This window comes from Gopherus flavomarginatus, chromosome 4 (genome assembly GCF_025201925.1).
Source record: "Gopherus flavomarginatus isolate rGopFla2 chromosome 4, rGopFla2.mat.asm, whole genome shotgun sequence".
Lineage (NCBI taxonomy): Eukaryota > Metazoa > Chordata > Testudines > Testudinidae > Gopherus > Gopherus flavomarginatus.
Genome location: NC_066620.1, coordinates 87,989,307 through 88,013,959, shown reverse-complemented (window position 1 = coordinate 88,013,959; position 24,653 = coordinate 87,989,307). Strand labels below are relative to the sequence as shown.

The following is a 24,653-nucleotide window of genomic DNA, read 5'->3' as shown; positions in this document are numbered from 1 at the left end:
CTCATTTTAAGGAGTTGGATCTGTTAACCTACAGCACAAATGAGAAAGGCTAAAAATAATCAAACACCTGTTGCTGGAACTAGACTACTGCTCACTTCCATGCTAACATTAGCAGGACACAGACTCTGTTAAAATCCCACTCTGCCTAGTTGTCTGTATAAGGAGAGATTAACCATAGTCACCAATCCAAAAGGATTAAATTCCTTCTCTTACTGGTCAAAAATAACTGCATTTCAATTTGACCAGTCAGAAACAACAAGTGGCCACTTAGTCACCTACATTTTTAAGTGAGGTGTGAGATTCAAAGCTGAAATTCATATTGCCCACTTCAGACCCTTTATGAATAACATTCTAATACTCAGCTGCCCACTTCAAGTGACCACCTCCAATTATGTGCTGCCCCTTCTGCTTAACAATCTGTCCCAATTTGTGCTTAGCTCAGATGCTCTGCTTCCCTGCCCTGATCTGAAGAAGAGGTCTGTGTAGCTCAAAAGCGTGTTCCTTCCACCAACAGAAGTAGGTCCAATATAAGATACTACCCTAACTACCTTTTCAGGTACAGAAAACCCCAGTGGTTGGCCATATGTGCCGCTGTTATAGAAAGCTCTAAATAACAAGGACATGCAGGGTAATCAATAGTTTCCTATGTCACTCGTGGCCATGTTGTTGCATGAGAAAACACACAATTTACAAATAACTGAGCAACACAGAATAAGATAAAATACATATATTGGTACATTTTCCATCAATCCCTGTGGACTATATAATATAGTATTCTCTATATAATCAGTCTCTTTTCATTGTCCTTTCCTGTAACAAGCAGTTCCTTTTACAGGGAGAGTCTTTGCCACATGGTAAAGTTTGCACGTCTCAGGATTACTTCAGGTTAAGAAAAATGAAAAAAATCTGTTGGTTATCAAAGAGAATTCCTTTCGCACCCATTCTACCATGTCTTTTTACCCTCCATATTGGCAGTGACTGTATTTTTCACATACGTTGCTATGCAACCAGTCAGTACATGGATCATAATATTTAAAGCAAGAGTTTAAGTTATGCATCATCAGTGCTCAACAAATGATAACTAGTAATAAGTTATAAACAATTCTTATCAAACCAGCTAGTAACTCCCATGCCTCACAGGAGTCAAAGTACTGTATTGCAGAGATTATTGTGAAGGAGTCAGAAAAATACAGGGACACGTTATCTTGCAGAGCAAATTCATGTCTTCTCAATCCCTTGCAAACTGAAATGAAGCAACAGAAAACTGTTGGACCTCTACAAATGTGGCTACTGTATATTCTGAAAACATGAGCTTTTCTTGTGAAGAAACTGCCACAGAATAATCCTTATTTAAAATTATGATTTTTCACAAAATGTTAGTTGAGGCTTGTCTTTCAGTGAATCACATGATTTTATAATAACTGTTTTGGTTTCAAATCATCTTAAAGTTAGCGACAGATGATCCAACTGCCTCCAGTTACTGCCAGTAATCCGCTTAGGCCTTCTAGTCCCCCTGCTTGTGTCTAGTATCGCCTTCCTTCATAAGGTGTTCCAGTGAAAACAACAGCACTACTTGTAGAGTAAGGTACCACTCAAGATAAGATATACTATCTAGCTCTTTGCACATAAATATGGTACCCGCTTCTGTGGTACTGTCTCACCCATTAAGACAGGCAAATGGGCAGAAATCTTAATTTAAGGCCTGATCTTATATCCCTTACTCAAATATTTCTATTGGGTTCAACAATATTTATTAACAATATTTCTATTGGCTTCATTCGAGTAAGGGATGCAGGGTTGAACCATCCTGCACTGCTACAGTAACAGCTACAGTGTGTTCTGTCTAATGTCTGTGCATTCCTTTTACCCTTTTTTTTTTCAACAGACCATATGTAAACATACTAATATGCCTCCTATAAGCCATCTTTTCTGGCTGTTTTTTGTCTTTTTGTCTTCCCTACTCTTAAATCCCTTAGCTTGCTAGCTTGGTGGAAACTGTTTAAGTGTACAATACAAATTCTCCACTGAGGTTTGGCTACCCAACAAGTTATTCAAGTGGCTTTGTCTCATGGGGTTTCTCTTCATCCTCTGCTTTTCCAGGTTACTCCAGTATCCTTGAACCTATAATTTATCATAATCTCATCTAAATGCTTTGAAATAATAAAGAGTTTATATTGAACTTTTTGGCTGAATGCCCTCCAGAATGTAACTTCATCAGTGAACGCTCAATATTCCAAGAGGGTGGGTTCTGTTATTCAGAGTTTAAACAGCCTTGGAGATTTTCAGTCTAGTTCAGTGCTGTAATCGGGCATATTGGCCTTACTGCTCTCAACAGGATGGTTGTCTTGATCTGCCTGGACTCCAGTTAAGATACAGCTTTCCAAAGACATCCATGTAATTTGCTCTCAACACATTTACTTTGGCAGTATTCCAGGGATGGATTGTGGTGATGGTGTTGGGGAAACATTGTCTTCCTGGTTTATTTCTAAACTTTCAGAACATGACAAAAGACAGGGAAGCACAAGAAAAAAGATCAAGTGACAAGTCTAGAAGATTTCACATTTCACGTTCCAAATGAATTCAAAGACTGATAACAAAAAAGGTCATCAAGCTTCAGAGTCTTTCTTGCCCTCTCCCTGGTTCAGTGACTCTTTCATTGTTTATCCACTATGCTAAAATCCTTTCTTTCCCCACATGTAGAGGGGGAAATTACACCCAGGTTTCCATGTTCCAGGTGACAGCTCTCACTACCGGATTAAAAGATATAGCCTGGGCATCACTTCCTCCTCCGGCTCACTTGTGTAGAGCAAGGCTGGTGTCTAGCTCATTCTCCCAAGAAACCGATTAGGTGTCCAAGCTACCAAACTCCAGAAGAGGGATTCTTGGTTGTAGATCACTGCAGCCCAATCATCAGTGCCTATTTCCATCAGGGGGGTGGGGCTTAGTAAACACCCTTCTCATCAGCATCTCCCATTGGCTAGCTTAGGCAGTTCCTATCTAGTATTCTGGCTTTTGTGGCTCACATTCTTAGGCACATGTCTCCCCATCCATTGTAAAGGTAACCTAGGTGCCTAACTGTGGCTTTGTGGCTTGCAGTGCTGTTCCTGTGACTTTCTAGGCTCCTAAAAGTTAGATATTGCTCAGCATTGTAATGTCTAAGTCCCTTTGTGGGTCTGGGTCTCTACATCTCAGTTCCTAATCTGTAAAATGGGGACTTAGCGTTTCCCTGTAGCAGGGGGGCTGTGAAGCTTGAGATGCACTCAGATGTTACAGTGGTGGGGGGCATGTGAGATTTCTAGATAGAGAAAAGAAGTCTTATCATCCAAATTTTACAGATGGAGGGACTGCGGGACAGAGATTAATTGTTGTGGCTTTGCCAAGGCCACACAGGAAGACTGTGGCAGAGCAGGGGCTTGAATCAAAATCGACTGATTTTCCCCTTCAAAAGCCCCAGTCCCTTCTTTTTCTCCTGGGAAGCCTTGTCATTGACTTCAAGGGATCAAGTGCTGGATGAGGATGGAGACCAAACTAACCTCTCATCTGTATTCTCGTCAGGGTGGAGGAAGTTTGCATTACCACTGCTTTTGCTGTGAGTCAATAGAGTAAGATAAAGTCTCCACAGCTCCCACTTTATTTATCTAGGTATTTATGTGACTCTCTCTGTCATCACAGTATCTGAGCATCCCTCAAGAGAAAAAAAAACACACACAAACAACTACAAGGGGGGGAAAAAACAGCTAAAATGCAGACATACGCCATAGGTTTTTCTCCGTCAGCTGACTCATCTGCTCCTGAAGCTAATTACTATTTAAAAGGAAAAAGCAAACCAAAAGTGTGTTGTGAGTAGGAAAAGAATGGTTTTCTTGTTTGTTCCTGTGCTGCTCAAATGTGAAAATTACAGTCAAATTCCAATTGTATGAATATTAGGGTTTGGTTTTTTAAATGGAAGCTGTGAGGTTGTCTCTCCATTTAGAGAAAATGATAATTATCACGTCTTACCATAAGACATCTGCGTTTCTTCACTTTAAGTGCTAGGAAATGCAAACAGACCACAGTTTAAGAATGACAATTAAGAGGATTTATGACTGTTTTTCTTTTTCTTCACTAAAATAAAGGTGAGCTATATATAGCCAACACTTTCCTCCAAAAAAGGAAGGTATGCAAGTCTGGAGGCTTGTGTACTTTGGATGCACAAATTCTGCTCTTATTTCTCTTCCTTGCTCAAAGCTTTCGCCTCTCATTAGCCTGCATACATAACCTAAAGCTTTAAACTTTTCTGTATTGGACATTAATAGTAATAAAGCATCATTGCACATTTTGTAAAACCAAGGCAGCACTTCAGCTGGTTGATGACATTTTCTAAGATCCATTTCTCTGTGACTTATAATCACCCTCCTGGGCATTATCTGCTGGTAACTACATGCCTTTCATATCTTATTGCTTATTCAGAAAAGAGTTAAATGATAGAGAAAATTGTTTGAGGACTTAGTGGTTTCACCTCCCCCACGGCATCAGCCCTCGTGATACTTGGAAAATAAAATGCTTTTGGGCTCATTTCTGTCTGAAAGTGAAAGTGGCATAAAAACTAGTTAGGGTTAGGGAAATGTGTTTCAGTGCAACCAGATCCTGCTTTTCTCAGTTCCAGGAACTACGGTAAGCTTATATGCAATGGGTAGGAGACTAAAATCCAAACTGATGATCATTTAGCATGTTCAAAGTGACTGGGGAATTAAATTGGAGAGAGAAATATTTTTTCTCTCTAACCTGTTGTAACTCATAGCTAGAAAAACCTGACAGAGACTTCAATCATGGCCTAGATTTTCTCTCCTCTACCTCCATTATGGGAGAAAGCTGGATGATCCAGAAGCAGGGACCAGACATCCTTCTTTGTCGTCTATGTCCCAATGTGCCTGCAGAAGCCACTTCACTCCAAATGGGGGGGTGGATGGCAGGTCTCTGCAGAGCAGGAAAGGGTATGTGGGGGCTGGGAGAAGTTGCAACCCGTAACATGCCTCTTTTCAACCCTGGCAGGTATATATCCTGGAGTTTATGCTGCATCAAGTAGCCTGACATTTTACTCTGGGTGAAATTCATCTCTGTGCAGTAGGGTCAGAAAAAGACCGCTGCACGCACCACTTAAGAATCACATAACCCTTTTGAGGACTTACATTGGATGTTGCTGGCACATGAGTCTGTGCTGACCATTCTGCACAGAGATGAAAGGATTTTGCACAAGCGGCCAGTAGCATCAAGGCTCCCATGCTGGATGGAGGCAGGTCCAGCCATTATCACTCAGGTACACCACTAGTTCGTTATTGTAGAATGAAGCTCATGTTTTATATAAGTATCCAGACTGAAGCTGGACCTTTCAAAGTGTTGTGGCTCACCCATGGCTACAATAAAGTAGCTAATGGATCACAAGTATCAGAGGGGTAGCCGTGTCAGTCTGGATCTGTAAAAGCAGCAAAGAATCCTGTGGCACCTTATAGACTAACAGACGTTTTGGAGCATGAGCTTTCGTGGGTGAATACCCACTTCTTCAGATGCATCATGATCATAATGGATCACAGTAAATCCTCATTTCTGTTTTGAAGGGAGTTTCCATTTTTCATTATCAGTATTTTTGCCTGTAAAGGCTCTGAGCAAGCTCCTTTCTCTCCAGAGTGATTGTTTAATGTTCAGAGTTTCACTAATTAAAATAATAAATTAAATATGCACTGCAGAGATGTTTTAATGACTAGTATTTCACATTAACTGCTGAACCATCAAAAACCAGGAAACACCAAATTATCTATTATTTAGCATACAATTAAACATTTTTGGAGCACACCTGCCTATATTTTCTGGAGTAGGAGATCAGGAAGTGCTTTTCATGCTATTGATGACCATTGACTGTTGGAGTGAACTTCCCAAAGTCTTACGCCATTTTGTTTTTGTTTCTAGTTTTTGAGAGTGGACCAAGACAAAGACCGAGAATGCAGTCTGGATTGTGCAGGATCCCCTCAGAAGTCACTTTGTGCTTCTGATGGAAGGACTTTCCTGTCCCGTTGTGAATTTCAACGAGCAAAATGCAAAGATCCTCAGTTGGAAATTGCATATAGGGGCAACTGCAAAGGTAAGCACTGAAAAGCCTGGTGCATTCCTAATGTAGAAAATTAAACTAAATTAGGGGTGTTGTACTCTGATAACCAGCAGGAACAGTGGGGTTTTAAGAGGATGGTTTCACCCCACTAGACAAGAATTCACTCAAATATCTCTAAGTATGGTAAGAATGGAAGGTCTGGATCCTATTCTAAACTCTGCCACTGATTTGGGGCCTGATGCAAAGTCTATTGAAGTCAATGGCAGTCTTTCTGTTAATTTCAGTGGGCTTTGCATCCGGCCCATGCTATGTGATCTTGTTCAAGTGTAGCTTGGCTTTCCCATTGGGGGGGCGGGGTGGGAGTTGGTGAAGTGATGAGATGTTCATCTGAAAGATACTCTATTAGGGCAAGTTATTATAATGATATTATATACAAAGATTCATCAATCAGCACAACAGAAATAAAATAAACCCAATTTCTTACAAAGCAATTGATTTTTATTTATTGCATCAGAGGGATACTATAATGTTTGGTCCGGATTCTGCAAGCTGTCCTTTGCAAGTGCAGATGTCCATTCATGCAGTACAACTTGCAGGATCAGGCCCTCTGTTCCAGTGTTTTACTGGCTGATGAATCTTCACATTAATTGTACTACAATGAAAAATTCACTAAGGACCATTTCCATGAGTAAATATTTGTCTTAAGCAGCCACCCAAAAGTATCCCCCAAAGTTTCCAATACAAAATGGTTAAATCTTTAGTTGAGAACCCTCCTTTGCTAGGCACCAGTATTTTGGTGATCTTCTGGCATCTCAAGCATCCATGTGTTTGGCTGGGCTGAGCATCTTTTTGTTTCACAAAATTGAGTTTTCTTGTTAGATTAATTCAAATATCTTTTTCTTAAAAATCTCTGTTTTTTAGAGACAAAATTGCTTTCTTCTAGAGTTGGATTTGCAAAAGTGTCCAAATAACTTAGGAGCATATATCCCATTGAAAATGAATGGGAACTTCACTCCTAAGTCACTTGGGTGTTTTTGGAAATACCACCCATGGTCCCTATGTGGTGACCTGTTCAATCATGTGATCATTTCTTCATCTAGGGCCTGCTCCAACTTTCATTGACTTCAATGGGAGTTGGACTGGATCCTCACTGTTACTTTCTTTGGCCTGATGCTGCAATTTATTGTGCATGGGTGGACTGCCATGCCTGGAAAGACCCCCTTTGAAGTCAGTAGGGCTGTGGATAGCCACAGCAGTTTGCCTATGTGCAAGATGTTGTAAGATTGAGGCCTTTGTTTATTTCCCTCCAATTCTTTGCAATTTCCTGAAGCAAGTGTTCTTACACTATGCATATTTATTTGGACATATAAGTGCACCTCTCTTCAAGCCTGATTCTGTGAAGAGATGAGCATCCACAATTCCCTCTGAAGTAAATGAGAATGGAGAGTGATCCAGTCCTTGCTGGACTGGCTCCACAGTTAGGATTTTCCTGTGTGTACCTCAGAAATAGGAACTAAACTGAATCCTGTTTGAGGCTTCCTGCCTACTGCCTTCAGTACTTTCCACTGAGGCGGACAGGCTCATTCTTCTACTCCTTAATTACATTCCTTTTCCTAGAAAAAAAATATTTGTCTTGATTCAATTTAACAAACAAAAACAATCACTGAGGAGGTAAATCTGTGGGCTTAAATGACAAGAAAAAAGTCTTTTAAATTTTTGCTAGTTTTGAAATCCAGTGAAATAGTTTCAAATGGCAGCAAAACCTCATTCTCCTTCCCTAGTTTCTTCATTTGTTCTTTTAGTTCTCCTTCTCCCCTAAGTTCATAGACACTTGGCAATGAGATGTCCCAACATTTCAATACCATTATTTAGTGATCTAAGCCATGCACATTTTCATTCTTCCAAATCCTAGTCATAGAAATGATGACATGCTTCCTCTCTTAAATGCAGGGCTTGATTTTCTGCTCAGTGCTCTGTTTTTTTAAAAATATAAGTATAGCAGTGATCACAAAGATTTACCTTCCCTTACTCTCTAATAACAACAAAAAGATTGAGACCACACAGACTCAACCTCTTGGAGACAATTTTCAACTTCATCTCTCTCTATTAGCTCCAACAAGCCTCTAAAGCACCAAGAGACATTCTGTCTCCTCCTCCCCCTAGACGAAACATCATGCTAGCATTGTATTAGCTGATGGATCTACTTCCTTATATGAACAAAGAAAACATAATGGAGTTACTTGAGCCCAAGTGCCTGTTTTCACTGACAACAGGAAGAATTATTGTAAACACTTTGTGTTAGTGCACTGTACATATTTAAAACACTAGGCACTCTGTGAAGTAAAGTGTTATGCATACTTTTTTCTTAATTATTTTTCCATGCAATTTACCAAATGCACTGACAATGGCAACTACAGAATTCTTTCCTCCTCTATAAAAATGTATAGAATTTCCCTATGCAAAGCTTGTGGGGATCAGCTCTAGCAGTGCTTGCAAATTTTTTCTGCGATTGGTTGATATATAAAGTTTACAGAAGTACTTTATTGCTGTGTACATTTTAACCTATAACATTTTAGCACAATTGTAATCCTGGCATCTGACCCCCCCCCAGCTCTACTCGGGCACTTAAATATTACCGTTAGTTGTCACACACCGTTCAAGATGGTGCTTTTTGTCTCTCAGTTCAATGAGCATGAAATTCACTCAACTTTTTATTTTTCTATATAGATGTTATATTGCTTTGGGGCATAAGTGCCACTTATACACCTGGTGAATATCAGTGAGAAAGAGAGTACTCCTATTTTCACTTTTAATTTCATATTTAATTTAATTAAAACACCCTTGGAGTGTTCAGTGACATGCCACTTCACTCCTGCCCATGGCAGCAATCCTCTGAAATAACTCAGGCTGTGAAAACAAGTTTGAGCACAGAAAAAGAGAGGCCAACTGGTCTCACTGCAGTTTCAATTTTTGCATCCCATCTTGCTACACTGTCACCTTTGATAACCCTGATCAAACATTCTGCTGAAGGTGCTGAGAAAGACTCCACTTCAGCCAACTGCCTATGAGGAGCGGAGCTTGTTGTTGTGGGTGATGGATTAATTAGTTAAAGAGCAGAGGTTTTTAGTAGAACTGACTGAGAACATTTTCATGAAAATTGAATTCTGTTTACATGTCTGTTTTTTGGATCAAAACCTCAGTGTCTCGATTCAGGAAGCAGGGGAGATTCAGGTTCAAATCCATACATCCCTGATTCTGAGCAGAATTTTTCATCCCCGATTAACTTTGAATCAGGCAGAGCAGGGACTGAGTCTCTCTTACTCCCTCCCCCAATAACTTCCTAATTAAAACTTTTTGGCAAAACTGATACATCTCCATGAAATATTTTGGCTTTGATGCAATTTCATTTTTGTCCAAAATGCTGTGACCAGCTCTGGTTTCAGGTCAGCATATACATTGAGCTCTTGTGGCAGTTTCTGCCATCTAGCCTCGCTGAATAACTTGTAGTCAGCATTTGCTCTGAAGCCTTTTACATGCCTGTTTACACAATCAAAACTGGGATATTTTTACATACACAATAAAGTTTGAATCAAATTCAAATGAATGTCTCCTCACATTCCTTTCTCCAAATATTAGCCCCAGACAGATCTCTCCTCCCACAAAAGCCAAGAATTCACAGTGACTTTCTTCTTTGTCCAATTCTGTTATCAATCTTTGCTTGATATATTTATTTTGAGACTGTCAAAAGACTGGAATTACAGAGATACCATTGTCGTAAAGGGCTTATTGTTTTCTCTCTTGTTTTTGTTAATTATTCAGGTTTCATTTACCAGGACAAAGTTGACTTTTAAGGGAATTCCTTAACACCAGGAGGGGGAATCTATTTTTAAGTTTGGATTTTAAATGCAACAATAAAATCTACTGACAGAACTTTAATCCCCATCTCCTTTCTCCCACTTCTGTCCCCTGTGCCCTCATGCCTGTAACTGGCACTTAAATAGCTGTGTGTGAATTTTTGCTTTTTAAGATAATAAAGTTAAGGGAGGATGAACTGGTCTGAAAACAGGTCACTCGTGAGCCTTACACCCACCCACCTTTGACCAAAATTAGAACACACCTAATGGACTCTTTTCATTTTAAGGAAAACAACAACCCTGCAATTCATTTTTCTCTCTTATTTTTCATTTTTGTGCACTCTTATGCTTCCCGGCAAGGCTGGAACCAGATGCCAAAGTGTTGGAAACATTGTGAGAAGTCTGATTCTTGTAATATTTCCAGCCCACTTTTGTAGCTTCAAGAGGTTCAGCTAGTTTGAATAAACTTTAGATGAACAGCCACATTTTTGGATGCTTCTCCAAACCAAACCTAAACTCTGAACTTCCCTCACTAGACACAGACATTTGGTTGTGCAAGAAAATTGGTGCAAGCTGAGAAGCATCATTGTTTGTGTTACAGTTGAACTAAGAAGCACTAATCGTGATCAGGTCCCAATGTGTATATATACATAGGAGGAAACAGCCCCTGCCCTGAAGAGTTTACAATCTAAATAGACAAGAGTGGGTGAAAGGAACTATTGTTATCCTTATTTTACAGATGGAAAACTGAAACACAGTGAGATTAAGTGACTAGCTGAAGGTCACACAGGAAGTCTGTCATAGAACCAGAGATTGCACCTGGATTTCCTGGACAGTAGTCCAGGGCCTTATTCACAAGACTGTCCTGTTATACTTTACTTAAGCCTACTGTTATAACTGGTCTAACATGGAACTCTACTCTGAGGCTTGATCCTCTGAGGTGCTGATCCTGTGAGGTTGCTGTGCCTCGACTTCTGTTGAAGTCAGTGTGATTTGAGGAGTCTTGGAACCTCGAAGGAGTGCTCAGTGCTTTTACAGGATTGACTCTTGATGCTCTGTAGATAAATACGAACCATATGAGCTAAAATTTCCTGACCCTGATCAAAATGAGTACCCGAGTACACACAGATACTGCGCTTAAAAATAATTGGAATAGAAAAGTCACATAATTGTTTACAAACAACCCCCAGATCCTGTCATCTGGACCCTTGAGTCATGCAGAGCCCCTTTATAATTAGTGGAACTTTGCACAGCACAGGTGTCTGCTGTCAGGATGCTGCCAAAGGGTAAAATCTTGCAGTTAATGGAGGTTTTGCTCAATTAAGAACTAAGCCCAGATCATCCCCTATTGTTTGCACTTGTGGAGGGATCAAAAGTGTCCGGCCCATGTGGAAGTGGGGAGTTGCACTGATTTAATCTTTAATCCCCTCATAAACTTCCCAAAGACTTTGTGTTGTCCTTGGAGCTCTATGGCTCCTGAGGAGTGAAAATGTGCCATGGAAGAAGGGCGTAGGGCTATGTGAAACCTTCTCTCCCCTACCAATCCTGAACAGAACTCCTCTGCATTAGACTGCATGAATACTTTCTCCACCCATTGAAGCCCCCCTGAGATTTTCAGGTGGGTTCCCATGGCATCAGAAATCCACCAGAGCCATGCTGCCATGGAAGGTGAGGAGGGAGCCTAGGCTAGCCTTCTTCTATATTTGCCCACAATGAGAGATGATAGAACAAGAAGCAATGGGCTTAAACTGCAGCAAGGGAGATTTAGGTTGGACATTAGGAAAAAGTTCCGAACTGTCAGGGTAGTTAAACACTGGAATAAATTGCCTAGGGAAGTTGTGGAATCTCCATCTCTGGAGATATTTAAGAGTAGGTTAGATAAATGTCTATTAGGGATGGTCTAGACAGTATTTGGTCCTGCCATGAGGGCAGGGGACTGGACTCGATGACCTCTCGAGATCCCTTCCAGTCCTAGAGTCTATGAGACACTTTTCAGCTTGGCTGACCCCTCCATTTCTCTCTCTCAGGCTTTTCTTCACATAACAAATAGACACACAACATAAATGTGTTTTGCCTTTTATAAATCAGAAAAAAAAATCATAAATCAGAGGAATGTAAGTGACTCATGATAGTGATGGATCTCCAGAGCTCAAGTGCTGACTTCTTTTCAGGTTGCTTGGAGAGGACTTATCTCTCTAATCCTACGTTGTTCTGCTCAATAGCATTTTCACAGTTGAGGCACAAAAATCCTGAGATTTTTGAGGCAGGTTCAGTTGGAAGCAGAGGGATCCAGAAAAATCTGATGTTAGACAGTAATGCCTTCCTTCCAATTCGCACTGCTGTGTCTAGTTCTATCCACTGCACTCCAGCCTTTGGAGGCCAAGCCTCCATTTCTTCCTGCTTTATATTTAAAGGAAGAAATATTGTCTAGTAACTAGAGTATGGGACTGGGGATAAGATTTCTGTATTTTATTCCTGGATTTGCATCTACTCTGAGTATGACATTGTGTGTCTGTCTGTTTTACCCACCTGTACAATGGCCACTTAACAGTACCTAACACAGATGTTGTGAGTCTTCATTAATGTGTATAAATTGTTTTGAGAGTTTTGGATGACTGAGTCTGTATAGTGGGGCTTAACCTGAACTTTTTAGTCCTCACTCAGGCAAAACATCCATTGCCTTAAGGCAGTGTTTCCCTACTTGTGTAGGGAAAGCCCCTGGTGGGCCAGGCCGGTTTGTTTACCTGCCCCGTCTGCAGGTCTGACTGATCGCGGCTCCCACTGGCCACGGTTTGCAACTCCAGGCCAATGAAAGCTTCTGGAAGTGGCGCAGGCTGAGGGATGTGCTGGCCGCCGCTTCCAGCACTTCCAAATGGCCTGGAGCTGCAAACCATGGCCAGTGGGAGTCACGATCAGCCGCACCTGCGGACAGAGCAGGTAAACAAACCGGCCCTGCCCGCCAGGGGCTTTCCCTACATAAGCAGCGTCCCAAGTTTGGGAAACACTGCCTTAAGTGAATTTTGCCTAAGTGAAAACTTGGTGATTGGTCTTTAGAGTCTGGATATCTAGGCCCAGAACCAGCCAAACACTTAATCACATTTTAAATTGTAAGCATATGAGTAGACCCTCTGACTTCAATTATTCTGCTCCTATACTTCAAACTAAGCATGTGCTTTGCTGGATCAGAGCCTTATTCTTGATATTTAATTTGTATTTATTTATTTATCTGACAATACATAGGGCTGTATGTTTGTGGCAGAAACTGTGCTGTATAATAAAATCTGTGACAAGATTTTTTTCGTAAAAAATCATGGCTTTTCCCTTAAAGAAAAGTCCTATAGGTTTTTAGAACCATCCTGTAGCATTTAGTAGAATTTTACAGCAGAAATATGATTATCTATTTCCTGATTCAAAAATATATACAAAGGTTGTGCAAATTCTCTGTTAGATTCTTAGAGGTTTTAGAATCATTTCTACAGAGCTATTGGTTTCATCTCTATTATCTTGTATAGGACTTTCGCATTAGTCTTATTACTCTGGTTAGCTCATTACTGAACATGGCTCTATCCATGAGTTTTGAAAATGTGAGATTATATATTTCTAGTGTCATGGTTTTCAAATGGTTTTAGGTTATTCAATTAATTTGTATTGTAAAATATATATATTTTTTGACTTCTCATAATTTTCTGTGACAAACAATACATGTATATTAATACTGTATTTAAACTAAAATTTGAGTGGGGTGAGACAGTTTCTGTTACAAAACCTTCTTTTTCCATTTTTTGGAGATGTCAAACACTTAGCCTTAGTCATAAGTAGATTAGTGGGAATCTTGCTCTGTTGTGAGAAGATCAATAATATTTTGTTTTTCAGAGACCAGAAACTGTTAATGTCAATTGAAAATGAACATTTTAGTACTTGACAGACATCTCTTCATCTCACATCTCGGCTTCTTCAAGTATCAAGTCTCCAAACACTGTCAGGCTGCTGTATCTTGTCTCAGAGTGAGCAATATCTAAAACAGAAGTGTCCAGTGAGGAAAAACAGCTTTTTCTTTCTGGTGTATTTTCAAGAGAATAATGAATAATTGACAGCAGCAGTTCATTTTTCAGTTTTACAGATGTTATAAGGGTGGATTGAAACAAGTAGCATTTTACTTCAGCCTGCATCAGTTTAGTGTTCTTTAAATATTCAAAGTCTCTCTGCATAAGTTCTGGAAGGTTCAGGAAACTGAGCATAAATAGGGTCCTACCAAATTCACCGCTATGAAAAATGCGTCACGGACCATGAAATCTGGTCTCCCCACTCTACTGCAATGAAATTTTGTCTTGTGTGCTTTTACTCTATACCAGCGGTTGGCAACCTTTGAGAAGTGGTGTGCCAAGTCTTCATTAATTTAAGGTTTTGCGTGCCAGTAAAAGGTTTTGTGTGCCAGACCGGCAGCATGGGCAGCAGATGGAACCCCAAAATGAGCAAGGCCAGCGGCCAGGACCCGGGCTGGTGGATGGAACCCCAGATCAGCAGCAGGATGAGCCACTTAGCCCGCTGCCAGTCTAGGGTTCCGTCCGCTGGCCCCTGCCAGTCAGGGTCCCAGTCCCTGGCCCCGCTCAGCCTGCTGCCATCCAGGCCGGCAGCGGGCTGAGCGGGGCCGGTGGCCGGGACCCCAGCTGGCTCATCCCGCTGCCGGTCTGGGGTTCCATCTGCCTACCCCTACCAGCCAGGGTCCTGGTTGGCGGGCCTGCTCATTCCGCTGCCGGTCTGAGCTCTGACGGCCTGCCCTGCCAGCAGGTCTGGGGTTCCGTAATCCAGGTTGGCAGTGGACTGAGTGGGGACCCTGGCTGGCAGCAGTGTGCCACTTAAAATCAGCCCACGTGCCACCTTTTGGCATGCGTGTCACAGGTTGCTGATCCCTGCCCTATACTATACAGATTTCATGGAGGAGACCAGCATTCCCCATATTGGGTGTCCTGGCCCAAGAGGGATTTTCAGGGGGTAGCAAGGTTATTTCAGGAGGGTCATGGTATTGCCACCCTTACTTCTGCATTGCCGCTGGTGGCGGCTCTGCCTTCAGAGCTGGTTTCCCAGCCAGCAGCTGCAGCTTTCCAGCTGTCCAGCTCTGAAGGCAGTGCCACCGCCAGCAGCAGCACAGAAGTAAGGATAGCAGTATTGCAACCACCCCAAACTCCTTTTTTGGGGGGGGGGGTCAGGATCCCTACAATTACAACACTGTGAAATTTCAAATATAAATAGCTGAAATCAAGAAATTTACGATTTTTAAAATCCCGTGACCATGAAATTGACCAAAGTGGACCCTGAATTTGGTAGGGCTCTAAGCTTGAGGAAGCTGAAGAGAGTATGCAATGTTTGCTTTTGCATTCTGGACACCAGCAGAACATTCAGTTTAGTTGTCAGCGATGGTACACGCAAGCTCCTGTGGGGCCAGGTCCTGGAGTGCTTACTCAGACAAACTCCCATTGGCTTTAATAGGCGTTTTTACTTGAAAAGGAACTGCAAGATTTGCAGAGTTATGCACCCAAGATAATAATTATATTTGTTTTTCAATAATAGCAAGAAGATTCTTTTTTCCCCCTCTTTCCATTTATTTTTAAGTTAATGTGACAGATAGTGATTGACTAATAGCCTGTATCCGTTTCACAAGTTCATTCTGGACAATGGCAAAGGAAGTGTGCCTATACAATCCTGCCAATGTGCCTCAGCTCTGTCCTGGAATTCCTTGACACCCATGAGGTGGTAGTTTGGGCTCCAAGCATAGCAAGTATAGCTATATTCATTCGTTACAAAGGCTATACCTACAGTGTCTCACTGCTAAGTAAGCACAACTCAGACATCCATCACAAATAATATCATTGCTGTTTCTCTGTAATGATGTAGATCCCTTTCTCTATGGGAAACCCTATACAGCTGATGTTTAGCTTAACTAATTTATGATATCTTAAAGAGCCTTACTGTTTAAAAATGTCCTCCTTTTATGGGCTATCATAGACATAACAAAGAGTACTCTCTTCATTTTCACATTCACATAAAGAATTGAAACACATATAAAAATATGTGTGGAATTTCACATAAAATATTTTGCTATTTTCTCAGAAAGAGGGATATACAGCATTTCAATAACATTAAAAGAATTAAAGTTCCTAGTAGCGGTGAAAAAAGTTTGTCACTCTTACTTAGTAGCTGTAGAATGCACTCCTTGCAAGTCTCCAAACATAGGGAAATTTACAACATACACTTCAGTAAGGTAAACTTTTCTCTTCAGATTCTAATATTACTATTCAGCTGTGACATTCCCTACATGTAGGGAAAGCAGGATATCACTATTGAGTGTTTCTCTGAGGATGTGAATTTTATGCTACTACTTTAAACTTGGGTGGAGCCATCCCACCTTACCAATCCTTCACCTTCTGCTAACAGCCTGACTGAAAAGATAGAACTTGCATCTTGGCTTGGTAGGTCAAACAAGTCAGGCTTTATTGGACCAAGTAATATACTTCACATCTTGCATTTTTTCCTTCTTTTCTTTTTACTTGTTTCTCTCATCTTTCTCCCATACCCAGCAAATTTTGGGGGCGAGGAGGGGGAAATCAGTTTTTGAAAATGGGGTGTGTGTGTGTCACAAAATGAAAAACAAAAAAATACTGAAAAAAGATCACAAAAAAACTTGTATTCTGTTCTTGGTCCTTTTTCATAATACTATAAATTCATGCAAAGATTGTTAAAGTCAGAATGCACAGGAATAGGGAGCGAACAAACTCTTCTTTATAGTCAAATGCACTTTCAGCCATAGCCACAACTCTGCAAAGTTCAACAGTTCCACGTAGTAGAGGTTTGTGCTCATACTTTCTATTGATCTCAATCCATGTAATTTCACTCTGTTTCTGTACAAAATTAAAATCTCAAAGCAAAACTAAGTTGAAACTACCAGGACTGAAGTCCCAGTGCAGTACTGGAGACTTGAAAGCACACCTAGTTGTGATTTTTTTTTGATGCAGAATCATAAATAGGCCCATATTCATATTAAAACCTGGTCAGGCTCATTCAAAACATTTGTGAACCTTTGTGCCCCTTTCAGAAGGTCTGGTCTGTGTTTTGGGTTTGTAATAAACCCAAAATTAAGGTTGATTTCTGTTTCGGATTTTACTGTGAATACTTGGCATGCCTCTAGGCACATTGTATCTAGTCAAATGAGACTTAGTCAAAAGAGAGAGGAATATTTTTGTGCCAAGGAGGATTCCACCACAGCATTCCTTGTTTTATCTTAAAGCTTAACGATCTAAGTGGCTGGGTGGTTGCAAATGTGAAAAACATAGTGTCTGCCTCCATTAGATGCCAAGAGAAGAGGGTTTCAGCAAAGATAATGCTGCTTTCTTGTTAAGATCCAGAATGCAGCAATAAAAATGAAAGACAGAAATCATTGGATGATCATTACCACCAAGTACAAAGTCTTTATGTTGTGAATGTTTCATGTTAAATGTCTCTGCAAACATCCACCACCTCTTCACTCTCAAAATGTGGATGGTCTTCAGATCTTTGAAACAAGGAGATTCAAGCACAAGTGACTTGTTACATATTTCATATCCTTCTAGAATACTGATATATATGTCTTTTAACCTAGTGGTGATCAGCTCTTAAAGCTGTACGACTTTAGGTCGAATTTAGCAGCGTTACCTTGATTTAAGCCTGGACTCGTCCACACAAGGAAGCCTTTTTTTTTCAACTTAAAGGGCTCTTTAAATCGTTTTCTTTACTCCCCCTCCAACAAGGGGATTAGCACTGAAATCGGCCTTTGCCGGGTCAAATTTGGGATAGTGTGGACACAATTTGATGGTATTGGCCTCCAGGAGCTATCCCAGAGTGCTCCATTATGACCGCTCTGGACAGCGCTCTCAACTCAGATGCACTGGCCAGGTAGACAGGAAAAGGCCTGCAAACTTTTGAATTTCATTTCCTGTTTGGCCAGTATTTTTGCAGAGCTCATGCAGAGCTCATCAGCATGATGTGCACATTGCCGGGGCACATTGCCCGGCCCATACTTTGTGAGAAGTCTATGACTATGTCCCTCTTATCACCATGCTGCCATTGCCTCCTCGCCTGGTTTTGCGCGAAACAATTGTCTGCCATTGCTCTGATAGAGGGAGGGGCGACTGATGACATGGCTTACAGGGAATTAAAATTAACAAAAAGGGTGGCTTTGCATCAAGGAGAAACACAAACAACTGTCACACAGAATGGCCCCCTCAAAGATTGAACTCAAAACCCTGGCTTTAGCAGGCCATTGATTTCACAAAACAAACTGGGTCAGTTTCTTGTTTTGATCCATCTATCTTTTACATCTTAGGCAGGCAGCAGATGGTGCAGTACTACTGCAAGCCATCGTTATCTCCTGGATGCTCGGCAGAAGATGAGAATGACCTGGCTGAGTCACTCCTATGTCTACCCAGGCGCCCCTTACCGATCTCACCGAGGTCAGCTAAAAGAGCACCCAGAAATATGACAACGATGGCTACCAATCGTAATGCACCATCTGCTGCCAAAAAGCAATGAGCTGCTGCTGTCTAGCAATGCAGTCCCACGTCTGCCAGCACCCTGGAGACGTACAGTGATGTTGAGCTGAGCGGGCTCCATGATTGCTGTGGTGTGGCGTCTGCTGAGATAACCCAGGAAAAAAGGCGCAAAGCAATTGTCTGACGTTGCTTTCACGGTGGGAGAGGGGGAGGCCTGACGACATGTACCCAGAACCACCCGCGACAGTGTTTTTGCCCCATCAGGCATTGGGATATCAACCCAGAATTCCAATGGGCATCAGAGACTGCGGGAACTGTGGGATAGCTACTCACAGCTACCCACAATGCAAGGCTCTGGAAGTCGACGCTAGCCTAGGTACTGTGGACGCAGTCCGCCGACTTAATGCACTTAGAGCATTTTGTGTGGGGACACGCAATATCGACTGCATAAAAATGATTTCTAAAAAACCGACTGCTATAAATTTGACCTAATTTCATAATGTAGACATGCCGTTAGATCCAGTGTCATTGGAGATTCCTGCATGAACTGAGGACAGTATATACCCTTACGTACCAAAGACTAGCCTGTTACACTGAAAACACTTTTAGCACAGAAATATTATATTCACTGATTAATGCATGTTCTCCCAAAATTAGAAGTACACCAGATACACATAATGCATGTACTTACCAATTAGCGAAAGAAAAATGAAAAGAAATAATGTCTTCATTCCAGCCCCAGTTCAGTGAGATGCATAACTTTATGCCTAATTTGAAGCATCTGAGTAGTTCAATTAACTTCAATGGGCCTATTCACATGCTTAAAATTAGGCATGTGCTTAAGTACCTTGTTCAGTTAGGGCCTCAGTTGCTGCTGATGTCTATGTAGTGATATACTGAACACTTTCAAATGACAAACAGGGGACTATTTAGGGAAAAGTCAGATTATCTGGGCACTCTGCAAGATGGCAAGAGCCAGAAATGGGAGCCTTCAATAAGAGTTAGCGTTATCTAGATTTATATGTTTCTATGCTAAACCTGTTTGTTCAAATCTGCATGGATTTAGGAAAGCTTTCTGTTCAGCACAAGAACAGTTAAGCACCATGCAAAGGCCTCAGGGTTTTTTTAAATACAAATAATTAAGTTTAACCATTTTCTAAGTGATAAATGTTACTGTCTGTTCAGTGGAATTTTCAGTCTAGAATAAATTAAATAAACAAACCATTATAATATTTTATGTATAAATACGTAACCCATATCAAACACAGTCAGCTCCCCTAAAGGTAAGCGAAGGCTGCTCAGTGGATTAGGAAAGTAACATTTTTGTTAATCTTACTTAACACACATATTACCATCCAACAATGAAGAAAAATACAGGATTGACTAAATTAAACCCCATTTGCAGAAGATGTATTTATTTACTTATTTTGGCAATCAGTTTAATTTCCAGTGAGAGAATTTGGATTAGATCTTCCCGTGGAGCCCAAAACTTGCTGTAAATGTAATTCATATTGAATGTAGTTATAGAAATAGGGTTTGCATCCCAGTTAAGATTGTGTCATAGTTTCCATTATAAACCTCTTTTTTTTTTTCCCCTGGCAGGTTTTTTTCTCTATATGATACATTATAGCAAAATTAGCCAGCTGTATTAAAGGTGATAGTTTTTTCCCTTCCTCTTAGACTGCAGGCATCAAACACTGTTTTATTGGAGACAAGAAGGTGGATTAGATGGGATGGCAATCTGTTCCAGTCTGGGTAATTCCTCTGTTAACTATACAGTTGATCCTACATTAAGAATTTCCTTGCATACTTCAAATTCTCATTGATTTCAGTAGTATTTTGGTTGCACAAGGAATGAAAAATAAGGCCCTATGTTTTTAATTTTCAAAAAATTAAGAGAATTTGGTCCTCAATTCTGTAAAGATGCACATGCTTTCCTTTACTCACAGGAGTAGCTCCACTGAACCTAGTGGGTGAGATTCTATGCTGCGCCTTTTAAGAATATGCCTACACTATGTTGTAAACCAGGTTGGTGGGACCCAGGCTTGTGGACATGGTGCTTCCAAGCCTGTGCTTGAGCATCCACATTGCATTATAAACCTGGGTTAACAATTGTTAGACCTGGGTCTTATAGCCATGCTTATGCATCCATATTGCACTACATAGACCTTCTGGCTCAGGTCTGTAGTTTGAGCTGCGTCCACATTGAAAAATGGCAGGGCTTGAACTTGATTCTCAGCAGGACTTAGGCTGTGACCCAGGCCCCTACCAGAGTCTCAGAACCTGGGTCCTCCGTGCTTGCTGACCCCAGTCAGACTGATCTGTGTGTGGATGAGAGGGGGACTTGGGCACAAACCTTAGTCAGAGCCTGGGCCTAATGTGCAGTGTAGACATATCCTAAGAGGCTTGCTACAGTTCTTGAGACCTGGGGAAATAGAGGCTAATGTGGCTTTAAGCCATTTGTGCTCTCCCACTGTGGGCTGCTCCAGGGCCTAGAGTGGTCACTGGGGTAATTTAGACAGCACTGCTCGGCTAAGTTATGGCAGCTTACCTGGACTGGCCTATGGATTCCAGCACTGCCTGGAATCTCTGCAGCTCTGTGTGCTGCTGCCCACTCCCAACCTGCCCCTCTTGCTCCCCACCACACTTGCAAAGGGGTGCTCAAAGGACAGCCTGCTGCTGTCTTTCTCAGTTCTTGGGCTGGGAGAATTCTCCCCCAGCTAGAACCAGAGCTTTTAGGCAGCCTTTATGCTGCTCTAGCCCATTACCTCATGTACAGGGGCCAGAGCAGAGATAAGAATCGCACTCAATGACGCAACTTGTTTGATTTAAAATTACACGTGTGCGTAAACTGTTTGCAGTATTGGGGTTTCAGTTGTCCAAATCTGGGCAGATAAGGCCTCAGCATTTTACAGGGGCTAGAACCAAATTATCGTTCACTCTCTTCACATACTGAACTCCAACTTGGGCCTGTCTATTGCTATTGGATTGGTTCCCAATCCATACATGAGACAGGAGCTAGACTGAGTTCAGTGGGAAACCACTCCTGAACCAGCAGCTGATTCAGGCCTTTAGCGTTGAGAGAATTTTTCATTAAATGTTTTCAGAGTTGTTAAGTGAAAACAGATACTTTTAAAAAATGTTTGTTTGTAGAGCTGGAAATCCAAATACAATAGCATTGTGAGGGTGCAATATTTGTCTAAAAATGCTACTTGGAATTATATGATGCTTTTCATCTTCCACGTGCCTCACAGACAGTGACTTGATGCTGATCTCATACTATTCTACACCAGTAGGACACCATTCACGTAAGTAGAGTTACTCCTGATTTACACAGGATGTAACAATGATTAGAACCAGGCCTATGAAGTACAGTCAAACCCCGCCATAACGCGAAATCGCATATAATGCGATCACAGGTTGGCTCCCCTTTAAGGTACAGTATAATACAGTATGATACTGTACCAGTGGTCCCCAACACCATGGCAGGGGAGAGAAGCCATGGCCCAGCGCCTGCTGGGGACAAAGAGCACCGGTGCCTGCATGCAGCCCCGGAGTTCTCTGTCCCCAGCAGGCGGGAAGCCGCGGCTCCTCTTGTAATCAGAAGGAAGCCACGGCTCCGCACCTGCCAGGGACAGAGAACTCCGGGGCTGTGAGTGCTGGCGCTCTCTAAGAGAAGGGAAGCTGCGGCCCTGCACCTGCCGGGGACAGAGAGCACTAGTGCCCGGGGCCCCGGAGTTCTCTGTCCCCGGCAGGCGGAGTGCCGCAGCTCCTCTTGTAGCCGGAGGGAAGCCGTGGCCCTGCACCTACCAGGGACAGAGAACACCAGTGCCCACAGCCCCGGAGTTCTCTGTCTCTGGCAGGTGGGGAGCCACTGCTCCTCTTGTAGTCGAAGGGAAGCCGCGGCCCTGTGCCTGCCGGGGACAGAGAGTACCAGCGCCCGCAGCCCTGGAGTTCTCTGTCCCCGGCAGGCAGGGGGCCACAGCTCCTCTCCTCTGCTGGGCACTAGGCATCAGGGGTACTAGGTGGTGCATCTCAATGCACCACTTTGGGGACCACCTGACTGATTTGAAACCCTGCTATACTGTGACCCCGCATTTAGCGTGATGGGATTTTTTTGGACCCCAAAGGTCGCGTTATAGCTGGGTTTCACTGTAATTACTCCTCAGAATGCACCTGCAAGGTAATTACGGTAGTATTTTAACCTAAGTTCATAGTCCAAGATAGATGAATGTTTAAATCCAAAATCACCCTCTTATAGCTCAAGCAAAAGAATGATTTTGGGGTAAAGACACTGGATTGGGGGGGGGTCAGGAGACCTCAGCTCTGCCACAAACTTCCTGTGTGACCTTTGGCAAATCATTTGACTTCTCTGTGCCTCAATTCCCCCACTGTAAATGGGGCTAAAATACATCCTTGCTCTCACTCTTTGTCTATCTCAAGTATTGCCCTTCTGTGGCAAGGATTGACTCTCACTATGTGCGCATTACACTACAGGACCCGCTTTTTGGCTGAGGCCTCTAGGCTTTACCATAAGAACACTTTAAAAATTGAATAATAATATGACTTTGATGAAGTTGCACTTGGGATGAGTTTAGCCCATCTGTTTTGATAATCTAATGTGACATTAGTAATACAGATATGATATTTTGATGTAAAAGGACAGGTAAGATAATAAATCATATTTCCTCACTTTTATAAGTTTGTATCACATCTCTAGCTTTAACTGAATCACAGTTCTTCCATGTGCTATAGTAAATCTTGATAAATCAATAAAGCAGAATAATTTACAAGGATGTATCTGGAATAATATTTTGACTGTTTCAGCTGCTTACCTTGATAAGAGAGCTTTCTACCAGGTTTGCTTTAGGGTTTAGAGAGGCACTGTAATTCCACGCCACTAATCTTCAAATGCTTCCTATAGCTAAATAATCCAAGAAACAGTACACGTCAAACTTGAGTTTTCTATTCCATTAAAGTTGATCACTGTGAAGTCTAGGAGTATTAAATTGACTGCAAATATGAAGGCTTTAGAAGGCAGAGATGTTTAGGAACAGGGTGACGGACAAGTTGTTTGGAGAATTTATCTCTCTCTGGCATGTTTTTATGATAATTTATAACTCTATCTCTAATATTTGAATTATCAGTATTGTAGTAGAGACCTTATGTGCTGGAATTTATATCACTTTTCCTTTTAGACATTTAAACCACATGTTGTGCTAAAAAAAATAAGGACAGAATTCCACTAAAGGAGTGATTTATTTTCAGTTTAAAACATTGGCTACATTAAAACCACATGTAAATAAGTACTGTATAACCAAACCAAGCTCATAATAAGGCTTAAAGCACTGAAGGTAGATTAAATACTTTTGGTTTTTAACTTTGGCAGAGCATGACTAACAAGATGTACCTAAGCTACATACAGGGCTGGCTCCAGGGTTTTTGCTGCCCCAATCTGCGCAAAAAAAAAGCCGCGATCCGATCTGCAGCTCTACCGCCGCTGCTTCATAATTCGGCAGCTGGTCCTTCCCTCCGAGAGGGTGTGAGGGACCCGCCACTGAAGACCCGCACTTGCCACCCATCACCATTGGCCACCCCAAGCACCTGCTTGCTGGGTTGGTGCCTGGAGCCAGCCGTGGCTACACAGTACATTAACCAGAATGGAGGTGCAAGTTCCCTTGGTGAAAATCTAACAGAATTAAAGTACATATATAAAACAATTTAGCCTCTTGTTAACTAACTTTTCCTATGTATCTGTGGAAACTTCTGTCCATTTGCTAGGTAACATATTGGGTTTCTGCAAATGTCCTTTCTGAAACATTATAACGATTCAATGTTTAATCTTAATACTTAACTTTTTACAAAGTCAGAATGCTTTTCGCTTCTAATAACTTTACAAACTTGATTAATCTTCCCAACACTCCTATGAGATAAGTATTATAATTTCCACTTTACAGTGAGATAAGTTTACACAGAAGTTAAGTGACTTGTCCAAGTCCAGGGAGGAAACCAGTATGAGAGCAAAGTTTAGGACTAAGGGACGCCTAATTTCTAGGCCTGCTCTCAGATGATAACTACTGTTACTTTACACTTATTTAGCACTTTCCAGGCCAGATTCTCTGGTCCTTTTATGGCAGTTTTGCGCTACTATCATAGTATTGTAGGACTGTAAGGGACCTTGAGAGGTCATCTAGT

The 24,653-nt window shown here is 41.6% G+C and overlaps 1 protein-coding gene across 1 annotated transcript in view; it reads left to right on the top strand.

Moving 5' to 3' along the window:
* SMOC2 (SPARC related modular calcium binding 2) overlaps window positions 1–24,653 on the top strand; it is a 176,847-nt gene that overhangs the window by 50,798 nt on the left and 101,396 nt on the right. Inside the window, exon 2 of the mRNA XM_050949134.1 lies at window positions 5,944–6,115. Within this exon, the coding sequence (XP_050805091.1) occupies window positions 5,944–6,115 (172 nt within the window). The remainder of the gene's footprint in view (window positions 1–5,943; window positions 6,116–24,653) is intronic.